The following is a 9,067-nucleotide window of genomic DNA, read 5'->3' on the forward strand; positions in this document are numbered from 1 at the left end:
ATACAACTCAGTAGTCAGTCTTGGTTCAAAGTTTTGTTAAAATAAAACAAACTAATTTATTTCACGCATATTTTAACACAGCACAATTTGGTAAAAACTTTCCTATTGGTAAGTAACTCAATGTCAGGTGTACAATAAAGCATACATAAATTTTCTAGAAAAAAGTAAACTAAATAAGGTTCTGAAGTGAAACATTGAAACTCTTTGTAAATTACACATGACTCCTCCATAAAGTTCTATAGATTAAATGAGATAAACAAGCTTATAATACAGATTTTGAGAAGGGTTCATTGTGCTGGGGCAAACAATACTCCAAAGATTGCCAGGCTATTAAACAGATCTGTTCCTTGCCTTCTGCATTATATCAGGTCATGCTTTTCTTTTCTTGAAGGAAGAAACATGTGTGTTTAGTGTTCCAAGTTCCTTTAATCTATGAGTACACATACCTCCACACCTCTTACAAAATATGATCATATCCATGCCTACTTCCTACTTCCTCTCTATGCCCAAAAGTTCTAAATATACCTCCTGCATAACTATTGCCTTTCAGCTTTTTATTACATAGTCATAACAATACAACTTCATACAGTGTACAAATATCTCACGACATCCATGTATGTGTGTTGCAAGAAGGCTGCTTGTTCTTTTCCCAGCTGCCCAGACTCCCAAAATAACCTTACAGAACTGTATTAATGAAATTATTATTTGGGCAATTACTTAAACATATTGCTAACTAGATAATTAACCAATCTCCAGTATTTTATACTTTACCACGATGCTTGTGGCCTACCAGTAAGGTTTTAGCATGTCTATCTCTGGCGGTGGCTCCATGATTTCTCCTTGATTCTGCCTCCTTTCTTCCAGCATTCAGTTTAGTTTTCCCCACCTAGCTCTATTCTACCTTATCATAGGCCTAGTTTCTTTATTAATCAATGGTATTCATACCATACCGAGTGGAATCACATATCACCTCTCCCTTTCTCTTTAAATAAAAAGGACGGTTTTAACTTTAACACAGAAAAATTACATATAACAAAACACATCAAGCAAGAATTACAGCTACAATATTTATATCTACTTTATATTATATCATAAGTAAGAAAAACTATATCTATATATTCTTCAACTCCGTCAAATACTCCAGAAGGATATAGTATTACCTAAATAAATAGGAAGTGCATTGTAAGCAACTTCCAAATCTCTAGAATCGTCAGAGACATCTTATTGTCTGGACTGTTGCCCAAAGTTCTTCTGTACCATTGAACCATCCATCCTCAGCCTATAGGCCTATAGTATCTAGTAGAGTTTTATGAAGCAAGAAATTTCAAAGAGAGTCTTGCCTATATTAGCAGTTTTTCAGTCAATTTCTTCAGTGTACTGCAGAATGTCTAGCAGACTCTTTCATGAAACAGGAAGCCTGAAGGACCATCTTACCTTTAGGCAAGTTTAGCAGTCATTTCTCTGTGGGTCCTGCATGTCCTGTTTACATAGCATACCATCAAGCAGTCCAGGAAAGAGTACTTCTTGACCAATGACTAGCAAAATCCATAAGGCACCTCTTCAATGCCCAGCTTCCTCTTGAAGTGGACTGGTGCTGCCTGAAGCAGATGTTTCTCATTATCATGAAAAAGTCCTAAGTCATTAAACATTTTAACTGTCATATACTGAAGCTCTCTGAAATATTTGAAGAATACATATCTAACTAAAATATATCTCTACATGTCTAGAAAAACTAGCATGACTACAAGCTTGACTGTTACAGATGATATCTATTAACCTATATTTCCTAATTCTACATTACATTTTTTAAATGAGTTGTACAAACACAGTTCCTTGAGAGCAGAAATATACATATAACAAAATGACTTCAAATTTGTATCAATAAATCAAGATCCATACCAATGCAAATCTCTATAGCATATCCCCCTTTAAATGTAAATGTACAGCATATCCCCCTTTATAAACAATATTTGGAAATTTGGGTGTTGTTCTCTCCCAACTACTTTCTGCCACTTATTGGGTAAAATCTATTGTGGCATGTTCACAATGACTTTTCAGGGGATCTCGATCCATCAAACCATATTAACCTGGAATGAATCTACAGGTACTCATTCTCTGTGTCTTTATGTATTATGGAATGAGACATTAACTATCAAGGGTACAGGAAAACCTGCTCAATGATCCATCTATGGCACCGAGTTCCATTGTGACTCTTTTTACTACAATTACTTAATGGTCTGGAAAATAGCTAATTGTTGAATTGAATTGAGTGTGTTCAATAAAGGATTGAATAAAACTCAATGATTTCTTCAAAACAATCTTTTCCTTGATGTAAAATAGAAGGTAACTTTCCTATTTGATTTTATTAATTTGAGATTTATTATCTTTACAAATTAAAGCATGTTTCAGGGCACAAATTAATGTGCCTCAAAATTGTCGTGAGCCTTTTCTTGCTAATTAGAATAATCTTAGCATTAACAAATCACAATATGACATATATGGTTGCTTCAGAACAAAAATGTTACTTATTTTTCTACCCAATGAGAGGGAAGTAATTCTTCTTACTGAAAACCTAGCCTACTACCCAAAGCTACTGAGGTCAGGACCTTAAAGGATAGCCTAAACCCACCACTTAAGACAAATATTTACTGAGTCATCAATATTTATCCTTATATTCACATAATAGTTCAAATAACCCTCAGCCCTTCATCATAGAAAATGCTTTTGCAACAATGTAGGCATAAAAAAGCAAAATTCATCAAAATGCAGAGAATGTCAGCCTCCACTTCATATATCTACAGATGAAATCCTACACCTAAGGCTAGGGAATCACTGTGGAAGATATGGCACAAAAAGTCTTAGAAACAGTGGAACACAGAAATTGCTATGAGACTGTATTCCCTAGAAATATGAGAAATGTGATGATAAACAGGATGACTTGCTTAAACATGACATTAATATTGCTTGCTTAATAATGACCTGAAGAAGGATGATATCAACAGACGTGTTAACATGGAATTGGTAAAATCTCAGAAGTTCTCAACCATAGAAAAATGACTAGAGGCAGCTAAAGTATACTGAGTGGAAGAGAAATCATTTCTTTTCCAAAGAAGAGACCACTCCATTCATTGTCTAATGCCTTGGATTCAGTCATGAAATTATGTAATACAAGGACTATTACAGAGACTGAACAGGTTATCTGTATATCTATCTATTAATCATCTATCTATCTACTGATATACTCATATATAAATGCGTATAAACTAATTTAATAATATTTTAATTTTAAAAATTAATAAAAATTATTTAAAAATTAACAGCTTTGCTTCTTGGTGCATGAAATTCAATTCTTTGATGCTATATAGATAAATCCATAGTTCACTACATAAGGATTTAACTGTGAAATCAGATGAAATTATTCTCAAGTATTACTAAAATTTTGATGGAAGATAATGCCTATCCTATATCTACTTCTAAGGCATCGCACAAAATGGTTTTGATAAAATTAAAACAGAAGTGTAAACATATCATTTTATTGACTTTATTGAGTTCTATATTTTTCTCTGCTCCCCTCCCTGTCTCTCCCATCCCTTCCAACCCTCCCCCAAAGTCCCCATACTCCCAATTTACTCAGGAGATCTTGTCTTTTTCTTCTTCCCATGTAGATTATATCTATGCATGTCTCTCTTATGTACTCATTGTTGTCTAAGTTCTCTGGGATTATGATTTGTGGGCTGGTTTTGTTTGTTTTATGTTTAAAAACCACTTATGAGTGAGTACGTTAAGATCTCAAGAGATATATTTTCTTTAGAAAAGCATATATTAAATCACTGAGTTAGACATATAGGGATGCCTGGTTTCAAAATAAGGTAAAATGTACATTATTATTATGTGTGACATTTGTTATATAACTTTCAAATGATAGATATCAAGCATCTTGATGTAGAGTGCTTGGTAAGTTTTTCTTACTCTAAAGTATTTGATATAATGATGAAATATTATAAGAGAGATGTTATCCTACTAATTACTTTCCTGAAGGCTTTTTTCATGTCTTTGTTCCTCAAGCTATAGATAAAGGGATTTAGCATCTGAGTGACCACAGTGTACATAACTGAAGCCACTACAGTCTTCCTTGGAGAGTCAGTAAATGCAGAGCTAATGTGTACTCCAAAGCCTGTGCCATAGAACAGGGACACAACTGACAAATGAGACCCACATGTTGAAAAGGCTTTATACTTTCCTCCTAAGGATGACATTTTTAAAACAGAGGATACAATGTGAATATAAGACAAAAGGATCCCCAAAACAGGAATACCAAAAAACACAACAGACACCGTGTATACAAGCAGATAATTGATGAAATTATCAGAACAGGCAAGTTTGATGATCTGAGCCAGCTCACAGAAGAAGTGGGGGATTTCTGTTTCTGTGCAGAAAGACAGCATCAGCATCATCAGAGTGTGGAATAAAGCATGTGTAACACTAAAGAACAGAGAACAGAGAAGCGACATCACACAGAAATGTGAATCCATGATAACTGTGTACTTCAGAGGGTGACAGATAGCAACATAGCGGTCATAGGCCATCACTGCAAGAAGACAGTTTTCTATGCCAGCAAAATTCAAGATGAGACAGACCTGAGAGAGGCATCCTGTGTATGTGATGGTCTTATCCTGAGATTGGATATTGACCAACATATTTGGGATTGTGGTTGTGATTAAACAGATGTCATTAAAAGACAAGTTGGAAAGAAAGAAATACATGGGAGTATGTAGTTGAGAGTCAGACTTAACAGCCAGGATGATGAGCAGATTTCCTAAGGTGGTAATTAGATATATGAACAGGAAGAGGCTGAAGATAAAAGGCTCCAGAGCTGGGTCTTCACTAAGTCCCAGAAGAATGAATTCTGAGATAGCTGTTTGGTTGACAGATCCCATGTTTTTGAGTAATCTAGAAGAAAAGGAAGTTGTAAAGGTACCATCAACTTCATAAGCTTGTTCTTTGAATTCTAGGCTGCAAATCTGTTAATAATTAAATTTCTTTCATTAATCCATGTATTCTCTGAAACTTTATTACAAAATCTCTAGCAAATAATCCTTGAATGAAATCCTCCCTAATGTAGAAACAATAATTAAAGCAAAATTTGCAATATTAAGTAACAGACATCATGTTTGCTAATAGAAACATGGGTTTGTTAAACAGGAAATTGGTGCTGCTTTTGTATAGAACATGAGACCACTGGAATGGAGGCTGATTTGCATTAGTGGATATCTGAATAAGCATGTGTCAGGTGGATAACAGATATTGGTAAGAAAATTTACTATAGTCTTTCCACATGAAAAGTTCAGCTAATATCCCATACATACTCATACGGACTTCAGCTGTCTCATTAGATTAAAGAAGAAATATGATAAACATCTCACCTGAATGTTGATTATAGATGTATACTTGTGAAGGTCATAAAAAATCAAAGGGTCAGCTGATTCTTCATTTAAAAGGATGATTTTTAGGAAACAGCTTAGGTATTCATTCATGACTGGTATAATAAAACTAAAGAGATCACAGACATACATCTACAGTCTTTGTGTCCCTGTGGCCCAATATTCAAGGCTTTTAATAGTACTCATTATGGAAATGCCACTGTAATCCCAGGTGTTCAAATCCTTAATGCCTGTAAATGCTGAAGGGAAGAATTCAGCTTTCTCAGTTTCTTAAACAATTCCCAAGGCAGTGTTTTCATTTTGTTCTTATCATTTCTTCTGATTATGCAAAATATTGACTTTTCATTCAAAATTATGAATAATATTTCTGTAATGAATCTTACTACTTTTGCTGGAGTACCATCAAAGAGAGAGAGGAGTGATAATATTAGTAAAGGTGTCAAGATCATGATGGGGAAACCCACAGAAACAACTGACCCAAGCTAGTGACAGCTCACTGACTCCAGATTGACAGCCGTGCAATCTGCATAGGACTGAACTAGAATCCCTGAATGCAGGTGACGGTGGGTGGATCAGGATACTGGAAGTAGGTCCAGAATCCATACTTAATACATGAAAGAACTAGCTTTTTGGAGCTCATTTCCTATAGAGCGATAACTAAACACAACAGGGGAAGGACTTGGTCAGGCCTCAATGCAATGATGAAAGAGTTTGTTGACTCCCTATGGGAGAAAGGCCAAAATATCTCCAAGGAGTGGGTGGGTAGTGGTGCGATAGGATGGTAGGGGTAGTGAAATAAGGAGAGAGAAAAAGAAGTGAGATTGATTTGTAAAATTAATAAACAAAAATAAAGTATAAATATTCAAAACTTTAAAAAGAATTGGATTTGGAAGAATATATGCATATGTATATGTATATATGTATATATGTATGTATGTATGTATGTATATATATATGTGTGTGTGTGTGTGTGTGTGTGTGTGTGTGTGTGTGTGTGTGTGTGTAATTTTTTTTAGGACAGTGTATCTCTGTAGCTTTGGAGCCTGTCCTGAAACTAGCTCCTGTAGACCTGCTGGCTTCAAACTCACAGAGATCTGCCTGCCTTTGCCTCCCTAGCTCTGGGATTAAAGGCATGCACCACCACCACCTGTATGATTTCTATTTTTATTGTTATATATTTATTTATTCTTTTCTTCTACAATACATCCTATCTACAACTTTCTCTACCTCCATTTCTCCCAGTTTCCTTCACCTCACTTTCTCTAAGCTTCACTCTTCAATTTACCTTCAGAAAAGTTACCAAGGAGTATCAATGGAACACAACTGAACATGACACAATAATACCAGGCATAAACCTTCATAACAGGATTGAGAGAGGCAATATAATAGGAAGAAAAGACTGGCAATAGAAGGCAAACGAGTCGGAGATATACCCACACCCACTGTAAGGACTCCCACAAAATCACCAAGTTAACAAACCATAACATATATGCAGAGGACCTAGTACAGATCCATGTAGCCTCCTTGATTGCCACTTCAGTCTCCTCTATGAGCTCTTAAATGTCCTGCTTACTTGATTCTGTTGCCTGTGTTCTTCTGTTGTCTTCAACCCTTCTGTCTCCTACCCTTCTTCCACAGAGTTTATTGAGCTTCCAGGGAAAGGACACAGTGAACATATTTCCAATTTGGGCTCTATTATTTTCTACTTTTTGTCTATGAGAGTTTCTACATCTGCTCCTATCAACTACCAGAAGAAGCCTCTCTGAAGATGATTGAACCAGGTACAGAAATGGACTCCTATTTTAGGTATATGTATATACTTTAAATGGAGAGGCATGCACTGTTTCTATGAAGTGGAGATAAATTAGCATCAGTTGGAAAAACTGAGACTCAATCAAAAATTTTCTCAATGATTGACTGTGGGCATGTCTGTGAATATTTTCTTGATTAATGATTGATGTGGGGTGGTTAAAGGTTATGCCATCTCTTGAAAGGTTGCCCTGGAATTTAGAAGAGATCATTGGGATTGACTCTAACATTAAACCGTGAAGAAGTCAACCTATACAGACCCTCCAAACAAGTGAAGACATATAAAACAGTAATAAAAGTCATCCAAAAATAAAGAAGTCAAGGTCAGATAGGTTAACAGCAGAATTATGCTAGATCATCAAATATCTACAGACAATAGTTTTTAACATATGAAATAAAATAGAAATAGAAAAAACAATCATAAATTCCATCTACTAACAAGGTATCCTTTTAGTAGCAAAATCAGGAAAAGACACACAAATAAAGAAAACTACAAGTCAATATCCATGGTGAACATACTCAGAAATTTAGTAAAATGCTTGCACATAGAATACAGACATCATTCATAAGATTTATCCACTGTCATGGTTCAAAAGAAAATGTCCCCCCCCCAAAGTAGTGACACTATTAGGAGTTGGGACCTTTTTAGAGAAAGTGGGTCTCTTTGGGGGCAGACTTTGGGATCTCTTTTGCTCAAGCTTCCCTCACTGAGTTGGTCCAATTCCTGTTTCCTACTATAGTAAGAATGAACGGTGGGCTGCTTTCCCACCCAGATCCCGGCTAGCTTACCCCTGAAATAATTACACAGAAACTGTATTTATTTAAACACTACCTGGTCCATTATATCTAGCCTCTTCTTGGCTAACTCTCACATCTTAATTAACCTATTTTTAATAAATCTGTGTATCACCACGTGACTGTGGCTTATCGGGATGAGTGTAATTTACGTCCATCTGGAAGAGGAGAGCCATGGCATCTGCATGACTCTGCTTTATTTCTCCCAAAATTCTGTTCAGTCTACTCCACCTATCTAAATTCTGCCCTATCAAAAAACTAAAACAGTTTCTTTATTAACCAATAAAAGTAACACATAGACAGATGACCCTCCTACACCACCCTATAAGCTATATACTCCTGGATATTCTTGATCACAGCCTCTGCCAGTATGCCATTAAGCATCTTACCATGATGATAATGAATTGAACTTCTGAAACTATAAGTGAATCCTCTCAAATATTTTCCATATAAGAGTTCGCATGGTCACAGTGTCTTGGTGTCTTCACACCAATAAAACCTTTAACTAAAACAGAAGTTACTACCAGGGACTGAGGTATTGCTGTGATAGGTCTGTGGTTTTTGGAGGAATTTGGACCTCAGTACTTTGGTTTATGAAGGGAGTGGAATGCTTTAATCATTGGTTATTTTGGCCATAGTAGTAGGAGCATGAAAGACTGAAGTGCTAACAGTCCTTCGAACTGTCAGTGGCTCAGTGCAACGCTTTTAGAAGAGAAGAATTTTAGTATGTTTTCAGATCATTCTTGTGATATTTTATTGAAAAAAGTGACTGCCTTTTGCCCTTTTCAGAAGAGACTGTCTGAGGCTAAAATAAAGCATTTTAGAGTAGTTACACTAACAGAAGAAATCTCAAAATAGCCTGGTATAGAATCTGTCATGTGGATATTAATGGTAACTCGAATGAAGATTTATAAGAAATGGGGCAATCTAGGGAAGGTGAATTACAAAATGAAAATTTTAAGGAGAAAATGTACCAGTAAGTGAAATAGATTCTGTGTTCAAGAGATGTACAGATTCTAAAT

The 9,067-nt window shown here is 35.6% G+C and overlaps 1 protein-coding gene across 1 annotated transcript; it reads right to left on the reverse strand.

Annotated features, from left to right (window-relative positions):
- Window positions 1-3,998: 3,998 nt before the first annotated feature.
- On the reverse strand, window positions 3,999-4,937 carry LOC142847261 (putative gustatory receptor clone PTE38). Its single transcript, XM_075967978.1, has one exon. The coding sequence runs from the start codon at window positions 4,935-4,937 to the stop codon at window positions 3,999-4,001; it is 939 nt and encodes a 312-aa protein (XP_075824093.1).
- Between the last annotated feature and the right edge of the window lie 4,130 nt (window positions 4,938-9,067).

Source organism: Microtus pennsylvanicus, chromosome 3 (genome assembly GCF_037038515.1).
Source record: "Microtus pennsylvanicus isolate mMicPen1 chromosome 3, mMicPen1.hap1, whole genome shotgun sequence".
NCBI classification, from domain to species: domain Eukaryota; kingdom Metazoa; phylum Chordata; class Mammalia; order Rodentia; family Cricetidae; genus Microtus; species Microtus pennsylvanicus.

Excerpts from the sequence above, each read along its gene's own strand:
- LOC142847261 (XM_075967978.1), bottom strand. The coding sequence starts at position 4,937 with ATGGGATCTGTCAACCAAACAGCTATCTCAGAATTCATTCTTCTGGGA.